At 33.3% G+C, this 16,860-nt stretch overlaps 1 protein-coding gene across 1 annotated transcript in view; it reads right to left on the bottom strand.

Annotated features, from left to right (window-relative positions):
* Positions 1–16,860, bottom strand: part of LOC126741140 (titin-like) — a 177,162-nt gene that overhangs the window by 24,514 nt on the left and 135,788 nt on the right. The window contains exons 21-23 of the mRNA XM_050447482.1: positions 12,992–13,200; positions 8,455–8,745; positions 2,827–3,060 (exon numbers count right to left, since the gene is read on the bottom strand). Of these exons, the coding sequence (XP_050303439.1) occupies positions 2,827–3,060; positions 8,455–8,745; positions 12,992–13,200 (734 nt within the window). The remainder of the gene's footprint in view (positions 1–2,826; positions 3,061–8,454; positions 8,746–12,991; positions 13,201–16,860) is intronic.

The raw sequence follows: 16,860 nt of genomic DNA, 5'->3' as shown, positions 1-16,860 counted from the left end.
TACAAGCATGGAATCATTGTTCAAAACAATTTCACTAAATGATTTTTGGTGCAGGGTTCGTGATGAATATCCACAACTTGCCACAGAAGTTTCGAATATTCTTCTGCGGTTCCCAACAACGTATTTGTGTGAAACGGGATTTTCAGCATATACAGCTACAAAAACAAAATACCGCAATAGACTGGATGCCGAACCAGACATGAGAATTCAACTTTCTTCTATCAAGCCTGACATTACCCAGTTGATGGGAAATAAAAAACAATTACATGCTTCGCATTAAATGAACTTGGTGTTATCATTTGCTTACTAATTCACAACTTACTGTATCTATCTTTTTTTGTATGATTATTAATAAACAATTTACATATAATTGCTTTTGCTTTTACTTTAGAGTTCCGTTAAAAATTTAATTTTTTAAAAGGGTTTGTGTAACACTGGTCTATGGGATAGTCGAGCAAAAAATTAACATTGGAATTGAAAGGTTTAGCTTTTGAGAGAAGCTAAGAGGTAGGAAAAAAAATGTGGTTCATAAACCACTGAAAAGCCGAGACAATATCCTTCTTCCACCACTTCACATCAAGCTTGGCCTAATGAAACAATTTATTAAATCTCTTGATAAGACTGGTGACGGGTTTTAAAAATGTGTGTCAAAAATTTACAGCTCTCAGTATGGAAAAATTGAAAGCAGGTATTTTCGATGGACCACAAATACGTACTCTTATAAAAGACACTGAATTCATAAACCATATGACAGAAATTAAATCTGAAGCATGACTAAGCTTTGTTTTAGTAGTCAAATATTTTTTGGGAATTTGAGCACCAGAATATCCAGAATTAGTTGCTAAAATGCTACAAAATTTTAGCAGATTAGGAGCTAATATGAGCATTAAATTGCATTTTTTACACAGTCATTTCAGTGAAGAACAAGAAGAACGGTTCCACCAGGACATTAGGATGATAGAAAAAAGATACCAAGTCGATGGGACAGCCACATGATGACAGACTACTGCTGGTCCTTAGTAAGGGACTCTCCTAAGTTTTTTCTTTTAGTTGTTGCATTATTCTTAAAAAAGAGTTCAATTTTTCTAAATATATTGGCATTTTTATGTAGGTTTCTTCAGTAAAATAGTTATTAGTCTCTATCTCAAAAATTAAAGCCAATTTTACAAATCTGATATTGATTTAGTATTTAGCACACTAGTCTTATAAAAAATTGACTCCACCTTTTAGGCCGCAGAATCACTGTTGCCCAGTGTAATCTTTGTTTTAGTTGTAATCTGATGTTGTTGGCATAAAACGGTATTCGTGCTTTTTTTGTTTTGCTTACTACAAGACCTATATTATTCTTTGTAAGCCTTCGGCACTATCAGCCGACAGTACAGTGTTGTCTGAGTACCTGAGATTAGTGATTTTTTCACCGTTGATAGATACAGCATCTGTTGAATCTTGTAATGCTTCCCTGAATAACTTCTCTAAATATGTATGTGTTGAATAATAGGGGTGAGAGTATACACCCTTGTCTGACTTATCTATTTACAAGAAATTCTGTAGAAAATTCTTGTTCTACCCACACTATTGCCTTCTCATCTACATACAGATGTCTGATTAGGCGGATGCCTTTCTACTCTTCTCGGTCTACTTCAGTTTCTGTCCGAATCTTGATATGTTTTTGATGCTGTACTTTATCCAAGCGTTTTACGAAGTCGATAAAGCACGCGTAAATGATTAACATCAGGTGCTCTTTATATTAGAACCTATATACTGAACAAAGCCTCTATGCTGCCCAAACTGTTTCGAAAGCCAAAATTTGTTTCTGCGATGTCTGATCTAGTTTTTTTTTTATATATATACGTGTATGAATAACATTTAAAAGGATCTTTAAAGCTAGACTCATGAGACTTATTATTCGGTGTTCTTCACCCTTCATGGCATCTTCCTTTTTCGGAAGTGGACGAGCCATTCTTGTGCTATTACCCTAGTCTCATATATTTTATTAAAAAGTATGGTCATAGGCGGCAGTTGTTCATTTTGTATAAGTTTGAGCATTTCTCCGTGTATTTGATCCGGTCCCGGTGCTTTCCCATTTTTGAGTGTTTTTATTGTCATGCGAACTTCTTCTTGTTGTTTTCAGGCCTGTTGGTATTATGATATGCTCTAGTTCCTGTTCGACAAGTCCTTCCATGTGTTCTTTCCATCTGTTTAATCTTTGTCCTCTTTCGTTGACATATTTGTTGTTTTCCTTTTAAACTTTATCCTGAATTAAACTGTTAAAGTCTTTCTCAGGTAACACATTTATTCTATGTTGTTGTTGGAAGTGGAAATCATTATGCTTTTTGTAAAAATCTTCGATTTCCAGTCATTTCTCCTGTAACCGTATCTCCTTGGCCTCTGTTACTTTCTTTGGTATTACGGAATTTCTATGTTTACAAATTCGTCTCTTTTCCATTAAATAAAGAATTTCGTAGTTTGTTTAACAGGTAACCTATTTAATTACACAATATGTGGCGTAATGCTGCATTTATAGTGTCATTTCTCTTGATCTCTCTTTCTCCCTCTTTATTTTGTAAATAGATTCTATATATGATTATAGAAAAATTCAAAAATAAATAAAAAGTTTACTTCGTGGCTTCAACAGCCCCTACTTAATTGTTAGGATGCTGAAAATTAGGCCATTTAATCCCGCACAATTATATTATTATTATTTCTTTTACAGCAATGTAAATATTGAATTGTTAATTGTATTGGGAATTAATAAACGGTATTATTATTATTTAAAAATCTGATATTATTTACAAAAACAATGTGAATTTTTAGTTTTGAACATACCTCAAGATCTTCAGTGAGCAGGGGCATACTGCTACCAAAATGTTTCTGTGAAATACCGACTGAATCGTCCAACGTCGGCAACGAGTACGAATACGAGGGACTGTTCATTTCAACAGTGGGGCCAGTTTCGGAAATGGGTAGATTCAGTTCCATAAGTCCGGCCGACTGGTGCGCCACCGTTTGCGAGATGTTTGGGTCAGTGATTGTGATTGGTAGATCAACGTTCTTTGGTACCTTAAAATTATTAACGGAAAAATTAATTAAAAAAACATATTCTATAAATAAATTTGTAAGGGTTATTAGAGAATGTCAAAATACAGGATGTGCAGGCACTAAAATTCTTCTATAACGAAAATTAAAAACTTTTATTTTATTATTTATTACCTTTAAGTAAATACAATGATTAAAATTTTTGTTTAATAAAAAAACGCACAAAATAATGAGTAGGTATTATTGGAAAATTGCTTTTTGGTAAAGTAAGTACACACTAATTATTCGTGAGTATTTATTTACGCTAAAATGTCCTACTTAACACAAAGTTTAAAAATCAAAAACCTAATGATCATTGGGTTTGGAAACCGAAAGCTAACTTAAAATGAAGTTGTGGGTTATTTCAAGAAACTCATCCGTTCATCCTCAAGTTGCCCGTACTGAGTCAAAGAATTGTGAGTAAAATTGCGGAGCAATTCAGAACTCATAAACATATCAGAAATATTCCTGGGTAAAAACAACAATCGGTAAGTTAGGATAGAAAACTGGATATTTTACTGAGTTATGAAGAATTACCTATCACTTCGGCAAGACAAGTGGGTCGGAATTTCAATATATGTAAAAAGGAGCTTAAAAAATTCTAAAAAGGAGCCTTTAAAATGAAACCAGCCTAAGAGCTGCTAGAGGACGATCCTAATCGTAGATTAGAATTTTGCGAAGCCATGATGAATTTGGTTGATAACAGTCAAATTCTTTTATACTAGGTGTTATTTTCAGACGAAGGCACTTTTACTATGAATGGTGAGATGCGTAGGTAGATGCTGATGCCGTTTTAAATTTTAAGCCAAAATCTTATCATGTGGTCTTTGCAAATTTCTATCGCATAGCTTTTCTTTTTAGTGAAGAAATAATCTATACTTGCAGTGGAGTCGTAGATTAAGGTAAAATGAAAATCCTGCAGTCTCCCACCACATATTTATTAAACATCATTAATTTTTTCATCCTGGGCAACAATAGAATGAAATAAACAACAACAACAAGTGGGCGAGCACCAAGCATACACGTCAAGCAGAAACTAATGTGTAGGCTGGAACCATTAGGGATCGAATTATTGGCCCAATATTTTTTGATAACTATTTCCCCGGTGAAAGATATCTTGAAATTTTACAAAATACGTTGTCACCAGAATCAACACGACTATTTCCTACAGAAAATGAAAATGTTGATGAAAGAATCTATGGCACACCTCCTGATTGTGGTGCTAATGAGCGACAATTTCTTAATAATTTTTTCATTCAAATGGATTGGACGAATAGGGATAATCGAATACCCAGCAAGATCACCTGAACTTGCTCCATTAGATTTTTATCTTTGGGATTACCTAATATATATATACAGGGTGGCCCATCAAAAACAATATAGCAAGGCTTTGAATGTGGAAATAAAAAGTGATTCGGGTGGACGTTTACACAGACATATCAAAATTAAAGTGTCAGATCATTTATAAGTCTTTTTAACCAGTGTGTTAAATAATTTTTTTTTTTATTATTGGGGAAATAAATTTATTCGTTGAATTTACTAATCTGTCTCACATTTTTATAACAGTAGAGAAAAGATAAATAGTTGAATAGAAGTCCATATTTTGTAGGAGAATGTGTATATAAAGATTACAAATAGGGGAAGTCTTTATCTCCAAGAAAAATGCATGTAGGTCACTTAGGTAAATGTATTATGCATTTCGGCTGTGTAAACAGCCATCATCAGATACTAAAATAAAATACAGGTAATTCAAGACAGTTTTAAAAAATAGCTTATTCGCTATAACAATACAGATTTAGAACTTACCAGAACATTACAAAAAACATATACGTTCACCAAATAGAACAAAAATTACCTGTTATCGGGAATAAAAACAACAACAAATAAAAGAATTAAAATTAAAAACATAGTACAATAAGGACATCTATGATTCAAAATATAAAATGTATACTTAGGACGATACACATTTCTACATATTAAAAGAAGGTACTATAAGGAAATATTGTATATTAGCGTTACGTTAAAGAAAAGATTTTAAATTTTGATTAATACAAATGTTATAAGATGAAAGAGTTAAAAACAATAAAGGTAAAAGTTATTTTCTAGGGCTAATTGAATCAAAAAAGCGTAAATTATTTATTATTTACGCTTTTTTGTTATATTTATACTTATTTATTATGCTTAAATGTTTTATTAAATGTTTATATTATGCTTATGCCTTTTTGTTATACTTATTTATTATATTTATTATACGTATTTATTTCAAATGCTTCTAACAGTTCCAATTGTAACCCTTTCTCACAGACATGCAGAACCTCAGTGTTAGGTCCCGGATCAAAATTATGCCCAGACTCTAATATGTGGTTCGCAAAAGGACAATTGGTATTGTTAATAAAAGTATTTTTATTTCGCGTGATAAGTCTTAAATGTTCGTTGACTCTGACTTCAATTTTCCTTCCGCTTTGGCCGACATAACAGATATCACATAATGGGTCGGAACAAGTTAACTTGTAAACTCCAGATCGGTGTGTTATCGGTATTTTATCTTTAGTGTTTACTAAATGTTTTGCCAAGTTGTTTTTGGTTTTAAAACAAATATTAGGTTTAGTGACAAATTCATTGGACTTAAAACACTGTGCAACACTAGAAGAGACGTTGCCAAAGTAAATAATAGATCGATAAGATCCGAGGGTGTTGGGTTTACTAAGGAATGGTTTATTAAGTCTTTTGAAAAAATGTTTGTTGTATAGCTTCTTAATAACATTTATAGGATATCCATTGTTTCGAGCGATTTGTAAAATTATATTATATTATTTTTTGAAATTAATATCGTTTAGTGGAATATTGAACAATCTATGAAAAAAACAATTAAAAGCGGTAAATTTTTCGCTAAAGGGATGATTAGAGGTAAAGGGTATTACTGTATCTGTGGCTGTAGGTTAATTTGAAATTTAAAATGGTTATTGTGATTAGTAATTAAAAGGTCTAAAAATGGCAAACTTGATTCTTTCTCTAACTCATAGGTAAACTGTATGTTGAAATGAACAGAATTAATGAAATCAACAAAGTTTTTTAGGTCGTCTTTGGTTCCATTAAAAATAGTAAAAATGTCGTCTACGTAGCGAACCCATGTTTTTTAAATAAATGGTGTTCCGAAATGTGTTGTTCTAGTTTATACATAAACAGTTCGGCTAAAAAAGGTGACAAATTAGAGCCCATTACTAATCCAGTTTTTTGTTCGAAAAAATTATTGTCAAATTGAAAAAAGTTTTGAAGGAGCACACAATTGACTAGAGAACACAAATCCAAAATGAAATGACTGGGTAAATTAGTGTTAGTATAAAGTAATTCTCTGAGTATTGAAATGCAATCACTCGAAGGTATGCTCGGAAACAAGTTAGTAACATCAAAAGAGATAAGCCTGGATTGGGGTGGTATCTGGATAGGAAATAAATGTTAAGTTAATTCAAAAGAATTTTTTATAGAAAAAGGATTGTTGAAGTTTGAAGAAGAAAGTCTGGAAGTAGGAGAATTCATGTAGCAACTACTGGACGAACAGGGTAGTTAGCTTTACGTATTTTCGGTAGGCAGTAAAGGAGAGGAGTGGAGGGATTCATGGGAATGAGTTTTCTTTCGGATATGGAAAAATAATCAAGAGTCAACTGGCTTTGTCTAAGAGTAAACTTTAATAGGGCTATAAACTTATTCATAGGGTTGTTAGTAAGTTGCAAAAATTATTGGAATTTAGGAACTGAGTAACCTTAGATAAATAATCTGGTTTGTTCATTATAACAATTTCCCTTGTCGGCTTTTGTTAAAACTAATCTTTGGCCATCTTATTTTTTAATTGTTTTAAAACTATGTTATTTTTCTTATTATAAAGATGATCAATGTTGTTATCTTTTAAATATTTGTTGATTTTAAAGGATATTTGCCCTCTCACACACTCTGGTTTGTAAAGTTCATTGGTTTTTAGAATTCTTTCAGCTTCACTTATAAGTTGTTCAGAAACATAATTTGAATTAAAATGTGGTAAGTTGAACTTTAGGCCCATATTTAAAGGATGTATTTCCTAGTTAGAAAGAGCACTATTGGACAAGTTAAGAATACGAGGATGAAATTTATGGGGTTCGGTGCTGTTTTTATAGGAATTCGAAAAGTTGTTATTTTGTTTATGCTTTAAACTGTGCAGTTTTTTGTTCAAAATTATAAAATGTTCGTTACCCTTTCTACGTACAGGGTGTCCCATTAAGAATGTTCCTCGGCTGTATTTCAGGCCCCAATAATCGTAGAGCGTTGAAAAAAAAATTAGTATAAAAGTGGCCCAAAAAAAATAGCTGGAAAATATTTTGAAGTTCATTGGTCAACCGCTAGAGGGCGTTATAGCTACTTAAAAACTTTAAGTCTATTTTTTCCAAAAAACCTTTAATAACTTGCATCCCAAAATATTATTGAAATAATCTACAAAGTATTCATTCATAGTATGTCATAGTATTCATTCAAAGTATTCACTCATATAACATGTTTTGACAACCATTTCTGTGAAATGTCAAATAAAGTTATGGGGAGAGTTTATATCTTAAATGAGAAAAATGGTAAGAAGTAGGCTTTGGCTGCACCGATTTTTTTAAAATAACTTTTATTTAAAAGCTCTTTTATTGCTTTATTTTTCTACCAAAAAGATATTATTGGAAAATTTTCCTAAAACCCACTAGGGGGCGTCTACTTCTAATTTACGCTATTCGACTGATTATTTTAAGAAACTCAAATGCAACCATGTGTGTTTTTTTACGGCATTAAGAGCGAAAAACAAAGCTTAATAATTTAGTAAAAACCGCATTTTGATATCACGTCTCTAACTAAAGATACAAAAAAAATGTGTTCTTTAGAAAGTGAAAACATCAAATATGGTCGTTAAGTTCTATTTACCAGCCGGGTTAAAAAAACTGGTGTCTAAATGAATCTTTGTGTAGAGAAACAATCTGGATATACCAGCTTTTTAGAAATTCCGGAAGGTGGCGTTTATTTATACACTTCTTTATGAAGGAGTTTCAGCGGGAATAAATCTATTCAGTATGGGAAAACTATGCATAGGAACGTTTTAAATTTTTGGACAACGTAGCAATAAATAATACCACATGATGTGCTAAAATAAAATGACGAAGGTACTAGGCAAAGACCATACAACCTCTTTCTATATTTCTATTCCGAAGACTGCCGACGGCAACCCGAACTCTACCCGATCGGAACGAGTTAAGATCGAGAGTAGGGTTCAAATATTTTTTCTATAATAGAAAACATTTTCTTTCTATCGAGTTAGAGAGTTCGCTCGCAGATATTCTATGCATTAAATAGATACAAACAAAAATGACTACTTACTTGATTTAAAATATCAGCCTCATCATCAATTTTCTTACTATTCGTGCTGGGCACTTCCAACGGAGTCATAATCGGAGAACTCAGGGTTAAGCTCGTTTCGAGGACGTTTCCCACGTGCATCGGGTACAAGGCGCCCGCACCGCCCGGACTAAGCTGGGACGTGGGCAGACTCGCTTTACCTTGACTGACCAAGGACGAGTCAGAATGTGGAAACACATCGGTGTTGGCTAAAGCCGCGGCCAGGATGTCTTGATTCGGTTTGTGGGTTGCGAAAATCGGATTTCCTCCCCCCTGAAGAAACAAATGCATATTAGTCGTTAGTGACAAACATTTTTTGCGTTCAATTAATTTATACTAAATTTCTCAAGAGTTTTTTAAATATATTATCGGGCGTAATAATTTAACAAGAAATGCATTTTGTTTAAGATTAATATTGATTTAACCCCGTAAAATTATCCGTTTCGATTAGTACATACACTATCGCTCATATGTATGACAGCATCCTGGATACCAAAAGTTTATTGCGGTTCATCGGCGGCTCGTTGAGACAGGCATGTTTAAGACCAAGATGCATGATACTGGTGTTGCTCGTACCGTAAGAACGGTCGAATTTGAAGAAGAGGTGCTTCAGCGAGTTGCCAATGAACCATTAAATAGCACACGTGACGTCGCTAAGAATATGAATACGAGTAACGCTTCTGTCTGGCGGGTACTATACGAGCAACAACTCCATCCTTACCACTTTCAGAAAGTTCAAGGTATGACTGCAGCCGATTATCATCCTAGAGTTCAATTTTGTCGATGGCTTCTGGATCACATCATTGCACAACCAAATTTTTTACGTTATGTTTTGTGGACCGATGAAGCCTCTTTCACAAGAGACGGTATTTTTAATAGTAGGAATAGCCATGTTTGGGACGAAGAAAATCCTTATACAATGTTTCCAAGAAAACATCAGAATCGTTGGTGTGTCAACGTACGGGCAGGCATTGTTGATGATTATTTAATTGGGCGATACCTTCTACCAGAAGGGTTAACAGGACCTATTTATCTGCGTTTCTTGGAAGTTCTCCCAGAACTCCTTGAAAATGTTCCACTAAACGTTAGACAGCAAATGTGGTTTCAGCATGATGGAGCGCCGGCTCACTTTGCTGTACAAGTATACGCGAGTATTTGGCTCAGCGGTTTGGGCACCCTTGGATTGCCAGAGGTGGAGCAGTTTCTTAGCCTCCTAGGTCACCCGATTTAACGCCGCTCGATTTTTTTCTTGTGGGGACATGTAAAGTCTTTAGTCTACGAAACCCCAGTAGAATCAGAGCTAGACTTAATTGGACGAATAACAGCAGCATTTGAAATCATTCAAAACGAGGATCAAATTTTTAGTGTAGTATATTTTTTCTAAATTTAAACACGTCTTAGGGCCGTAGTGGCAAAGAGAGACACATTTCCGGACATGGGTTCCTATACTCAAATGGATTCTACTGTTGCACTGAACAACCCCTAGAAGTTTAATCCTATAGTTCTGAAACCCCTGTACAGAGCAACTAAATTTTATTTGAAATTCTGTTCAGTCCCGTTTGTACTCTTCAGATAATCTATGGTGAGTGATATAATAATAGACTAAAATGCCAAGGGGTGTACATTTGTCACTGCAAATAAAGGAAAAGATTATGGAAAAAATAAGAAAAGGAGAAAAGCAGTCTATAACAGCAAAAGACTTAAATTTAAATAAATGCATAATATCCAGAACAGTTTCTTATTTTAATAGAGGGGGTACTTTGGAAGAAGTTCCAAAAAGTGGCAGGAAAAGAAAAACTGATGGTTGGTGGATAAAAAATATAAAGAGATTGGTTGTGCAAGATCCCTTTATTAGTACTTCTCGAGTTAAGCAGCAGTTAGAACTTGTTTCAATATCGGTAAGCACTATAAAACGAAGACTTAAGGAAGCTGGTTTACATAGCAGAAAGTCCGCAAATAATCCGATTATGTCAAAGAAAAACAGAGAGTCTATACTTCGATTCGCAAGAGAGCATCTTAACTGGACTTACCAAAAATGGAAAATAGTAGTATTTTCAGAACGAAAGTCGATTTAAACTATTTAGATCCGATAATATTTGCTAGAATAGGGACCAATATGCGATATGAATGAAAGATTTAACCCTAAGTATACGCGACCCACCGTAAAACACGGTGGTGGTTGCATTTTGGTTTGGAGTTGCTTTGGCGAGTTAGGTATGGGTCCATTGGTGAAAATTGAAGGTGTTATGGATCGCTTTGTATACCAAAACATATTGGAAAGTCATATGCTACCATGGTCAGAAGACAACATGTGCTTAAAAAGGATTTTTCAACATGACAACGACCCAAAACACACATCAAAATTAGTTAAAAATTGGTTAAGTGTTAATAAACTTGTAGATGTTATGCTTTTTCCAGCCCAAAGCCCAGATCTCAACTCCATTGAGAATGGTGGGATGAAATTGATAGAAGAATTCATAAAAAAACTCTATCAAATATGAACGAATTGCATCAGGAAATTCAATATACGAGGTTTGTCCGGAAAGTACGTATAAAATGTTCGTGGCGTCGTATCTACGCGTAGGGGAGGGGCGGCCCGGCGGTTTCCTCTCTCTATACCATCCACTGAACGCTCAGTTCGAGCCAAAGCGCTCTGCAAGTTATAGCGAATTTACGTTTACACGTTTAAAGTAACCCTTTTTCTACCTGCCGTCAGCATGGAGCTCTCTCTGATTGAGGAACAGCGAATTAACATCAAGTTTCTTGCAAAGCTAGGCAAGAATGGTCATGAAATTTTCGAGTGTTTGAAACAAGTTTACGTAGACAATTCTCTAAAGGAACCAACTGTCAACAAGTGGTTGAAAAGGTTTCGGGAAGGCCGAGAAGATGTAAAAGTTAACCAACGGTCAGGACGCCCCTCCACATCGACTTCTGAGGAAAACGTTGAACGAATTTGTTCCTCCCGGCCAGACAGTGAACGGGAATTTCTACGTTGAAGTTTTGCGTCGTCTCAGAGCTCGTGTGGCTCGAGTTCGGTCGGATTTGGCTCAAGGGCGCAAGTGGATCCTTCATCACGACAACGCGCCTGCACACACATCTCTCGTTGTGCGTGAGTTTTTGGCTAGGAGCTCAATCATTGTGACAGAACACCCGCCTTATTCACCCGATTTAGCCCCTTGTGACTTTTTTCTGTTCCCTAAATTCAAAATGGTGCTTCGGGGGCGGCACTTGGGTGATGTGGAAGCCATCAAGTCCGAAACGACACGGCAATTGAAGAGCCTAACTTCCAGCGATCATACCAACAGTGGAAACGGCGTTGGCCAAAGTGCATCTTGTCTCAGGGGGGAGTACTTTGAAGGAGACCATATTGAAATTTCTGAATAATTGTAAAATTAAAATATTATTCCACTTTTATACGTATTTTCCGGACAAACCTGGAAAGCAATTTCTCAGGACTATATTGATGGACTATTAAAATCAATGAAATAAAAAGGTGTGAAGCAGTTATTAGAAATAAAGGGTATGCTACCAAATACTAAATAAAATGTAAATTAATTAAAGTTAATAATAAAAACATTTCACAGTCCATTTAGATTTTTTTTTAAGGGATTCAATTTTTATAAAATTATTTTCTGAACGAAAATTTTTAACTTTCTGAACATAATCGTCGCCATTATAATCAAATTATTATAATTATAATCCCCCTTGTCTGCTTTTGAAATTACTAAGCTTTTGTTCCTAATTTTTTCTTTATTTTTTTTTAAGTAAGATTAAACACTCTATGTCGTTTGGAAGGTAATAAATGTAAATACGCAAGCTGAACTAAGAAGAAGTTTTGTCCCCCTGCACAGGAGATTAAGTAGCCTTCATTCACTTTTATCATGAAATTTGCACACCCACGTTGGCTCACCTGATATATTACTTTGTTCATTTAATCCATTCCTATAGATTAAGAAAAACAACAAATCCAAATAATGAATACCATTTATCAGATTATCGTTAAAGATACATACACGACTAATTTTTATTACATTTTAAGCACATAATTTTATTGACCGTTTCTTTCTCTTATAGCAACCGAGATAATCCACAGATTTTATCGCCTATATTGTAATTTATTTATTTCCAAAATACAACTTGTCTAAACCACGGAAAATATTTCGTAATTCTAAATGTGGAGAAATAAATAAAACAGTCAAACGCACTGAAATCATAGATTTGTGCGTGGGTTATATGTATATATAATTTAATTAATTTATAGGGTGTAAATAAATAGATCCGAAAAAATTCAGGGGCTGATTCTTGGATAAATTTTAAGAAAAAAACTTAACAGTAGGGTCATAAAAATTCTTCAGATCTTTAAAAAAAAAAGTTAAATGCCCTATAAGTGTTGTTTGTCTTGTTATTTTTATGTCTCGTATTATAATTGTTAAAATCTTGTTTATAAAAAAAATATTTCTATGAAACCATAAATAAATGAATAAATAAAATATTTTTTTTACATATGTGTAAGTCTCACCTCGCTACTTTCAGGAATCGCCATACCAGGTTGTGCGGCCGGAGTTGTCCTAATCAAAATATTTTGCCCATCGGCCTGGATCATGACGCTGCCACCCTCTGCGTTTGCCAAAATATTTGCCAAGTCCGTGGATCCGTCCGAAAGAGATTCGAGAAACTTTTGTGTCGCTACCGGATCGCCCGATAACAGCAGCTGTTGGCCCCCAGAATCTAGTAAAAGAAATTGTATATTTTATAATTACATATCTTTTCGGCAATAAATATTTTTTAATATAAATTTTTTAGCTATTTTAACTCACATCAATTTGCTGATGATACTCAAGTATATTATTCTTTTAACGCTAATAATGTTGAAGTAGCATGTAGGAATATATATGGACACTGATTTGCAAAGTATATATGTATGATATTTTCCAAGTGCATTGGCTAATTCCTAATAAAAGCAAAACTCAGTTTATTATATTTGGTAAATCAAGAGATCTTATTTTAAATTATAACCGTTTTTTATTAAAGCTTAACAATGTTCCATTAAATCCGATAGTTATTTGTAAAAATTTAGGTTTGTTTGTCGGTTTAGACTTAAGATTTTCGAATCATGTATACGCTATACATATGAATATATGTATTCAAAAAAGTTTTGGAAAACTAAGATTATTGTATATGTATAGAGAGCCTTTTGATGTTCAAACAAGACTAAGATTATCTGACTGATTAGTGTTATCCCACCAAAATTATTGTAATGTTTTTATACCTTGTTTAACTCAGCGTGACCATCTGCGCCTACAAAAGATACAAAATTTCGGATATTTCGGAAATTTCCAATATGGCTCTCTTGATTTAAAAAATAAAATTAAAAAGAAAAATAAGCTTCACTGTCAGTTGAGGAAGCAAGTGAGCCCAGAATGCGTTGAATATTAGCACCTTAGAGCTGAAATAAAAAATCAAACAAATTATGAATATAATTTGTACAAAACTTCAATTGAAAAAAATTTAGCTGCTGATCCAAGCGCATTTTGGGCTTTCTTTAAATCTAAAGCTAGGAGTGCAGGTATACCAGTGACCATGACCTTAAATAATGTCAATTTCAATAAACCCCTTGATATTGCAAATGCTTTTGCCCAATATTTTGAGTCTAAGTATAGCACAGCTGGCTGTTCCGATCATCACATAAATAATAAAGAATGGGGCACTTTTGTTTTCAAAAAAAAATATGAGAGTGATGTAATAAATGCTATTAAGAAACTTAAACCTAAAAAATCTACCGGCCCAGATGAAATTTCTTCTTATTTCTATAAAGGTTGTGCTGATCTTTTAACAAAACCCCTAGTGTATCTTTTCAACATGTCAATTGAACAGGAATCCTTTCCAGATATTTTAAAGATATCAATGATCTCACCAATTCATAAAAAAGACAAGAAAAATTATATATCAAATTATAGGCCTATTTATCTCTTAAATAGTTTATCTAAAATTTTTGAAAACATTCTCTATGATAATTTATATGAACATGTTAAACATAAAATTAACAAGTGTAAGCATGGTTTTGTTAATGATAAATCCACAGTGACAAATCTGTGTATCCTCTTAGAACAAATCTCTAAGGCAATTGAGTCTAAGGAGCAGTTAGATGTACTGTACACCGATTGTGAGAAGGCATTTGACAAGGTAGATCACTGCGTGCTTTTAAATAAATTGGTTGGCTTTGGTTTTTCTAAAAAAGCTTGTAATTTCATGAAATCTGATTTATCTGGGAGAAATAACGTGGTTAAGATTGGTAAATGTCTATCAGATCAATATATGTCAACCTCAGGTGTTCCCCAGGGTAGCAAGCTTGGTCCATTGCTTTTTGTTCTTTTTATTAATGACCTGCCTGATTGCGTCTCCTCATCTGTAAGTCTGATGTATGCTGATGATTTTAAACTATTTAGAACTATTGCTGTCAAGGAAGATGCTGTAAAATTTAAAAATTACCTACGTTCTGAGGTTGATTGGTTCAAGATTAATAAGATGTCCCTTAATGTTCAAAAATATGCTGTGGTCACTTTCACTCGTAAAGTTAACTATTTTCTTGAAGACTACTATATTGATAATACCAAAATTCTTACAAAAAACTTTATTAGAGATTTGGAAGTAACTTTTCAGAACAATATGAAATTTAATTGTCACTATAGTGAAATAGTTAATAAGGCTTACGGTTCTTTGGGTTTTGTAACAAGAAACAGTAAAAATTTTAAAGTCAGCACTATCATTAGACTTTATAATGCCCTTGTTAGGCCACATGTGGAGTATGCCTCTACTATCTGGTATACAAAAAAAGATTTTTAAGATTTCTGTATGTCAGAAAGAACAAAGAATACCCATATATGGTTTCATACAGGGCAATGTTAAAAACGTTTGACTTCCACATGCTCTGTACCAGAAGGCAGAATCGGGCAGTCATTTTTATATATTTTATGGTAAATAATGTTAAATACTTAAGCTGTGATCTAATTGAATACATTTCTTTTAAGATACCAAAGACTAGATTAAGAATAACTAATAAAGAGCTTTTTTACATAAATAATTTTAATACTACATCTCCAATCAATAATATGTTAAGGATTTGTAACAATGTCTTAAATGGCTTTGAAGATGTAGATATATTTAATATCAGGGTTAAGGAAATTAGGAGGTTGCTTGAGCATCGGGACATAGTTTAGGACTCATGTTTTACTTTTTTCTTTTTATCTTTACTTTTTTTCTCTTAGGTTTAGTATTATTGTTGTGAAATTATTTTAATGTGTTTTTTGTTTGTTTTTTTCCTGTTATAGGCTTTACATGTAATTACTATTACCCGATTTGTAGTGTTTGTAAAGTTTTTTGAATAATTGAATAAATTGAATAAAATGCATGCCTAAGGTTTTGCTATGATGTTCGAAAATATGATCACATAACGCCACATTTAAGAAAATCTGGTTGGCTCCCTATCAGAGAAAGGTATCACTTCGGTCGGCTCAGAGTCGCCATGGTAGGCTTCTATGTGTGCCAAGGCATAGTAATGGATTAAGCGTAGTTTTAGCTACTTAGATGCACAATTATTTAACCCACTTTCCACTAATATAGATCAAAGTTCGTCTTTGCTGATCTTCCGAGAAGGAACCAAGAAATATTTACTGTCTCTCCGAACTTAATTCAACTTAGTTATAAAATGTATATACTGTTTTTATTTGTCATAAATTCTTGTATACCTGTTCTTTTTTTTCTGAGTACGTAGCTTAATTTTAAGTTTATATCGTTGTACTAGAATACTAGATAGATAGTTTTGTATATACATTTTTGGGTGGTTGTATGAGCAGCTTTAGTTGGATACCGCCACCCATTTATCTTTTATTTTATAAAGGAAAATATATTGACTCTCCCTTCAATTTTTATTCTTGAGACTGCTTGCTTAATGTATAAGAAATATTACTCTGTATTTAACTCTGTTAACCTACATAATACCAGGTCATCTTTTAACATAAATTTACCAATACCTACTTCTAGTTTGATACAAAATTCAATTTTTTACAAGAGCAAAAAAATATTTAATTATCGTCCCCAGTCATTACGGAAGATTCAAACATCTAAACGTTTTCGACAGCAGGTAAAAACAATCCTGCTTCATAAGGCATTTTATAGCTTGGAGGAATACTTCATAGAGCATTTTTGAACTTGGTTATGTTTTAATATACACTATGTGATGTCTATTGATTGAGTTTGTAATGTTAAAGCAATAATAATGGACATATTTTAGATTTCGATTTCTTACTTGTATATTTGTGTTGTGCTATTTATTATTTATTTATTTTGATGTTACACTAATATGTTTTAGATTAATGCTTGATTGTCTCA

The sequence above is a fragment of the Anthonomus grandis genome, chromosome 10, assembly GCF_022605725.1.
Source record: "Anthonomus grandis grandis chromosome 10, icAntGran1.3, whole genome shotgun sequence".
Taxonomy (NCBI): Eukaryota; Metazoa; Arthropoda; class Insecta; order Coleoptera; family Curculionidae; genus Anthonomus; species Anthonomus grandis.
This window is presented reverse-complemented; position numbering and strand designations above follow the sequence as displayed.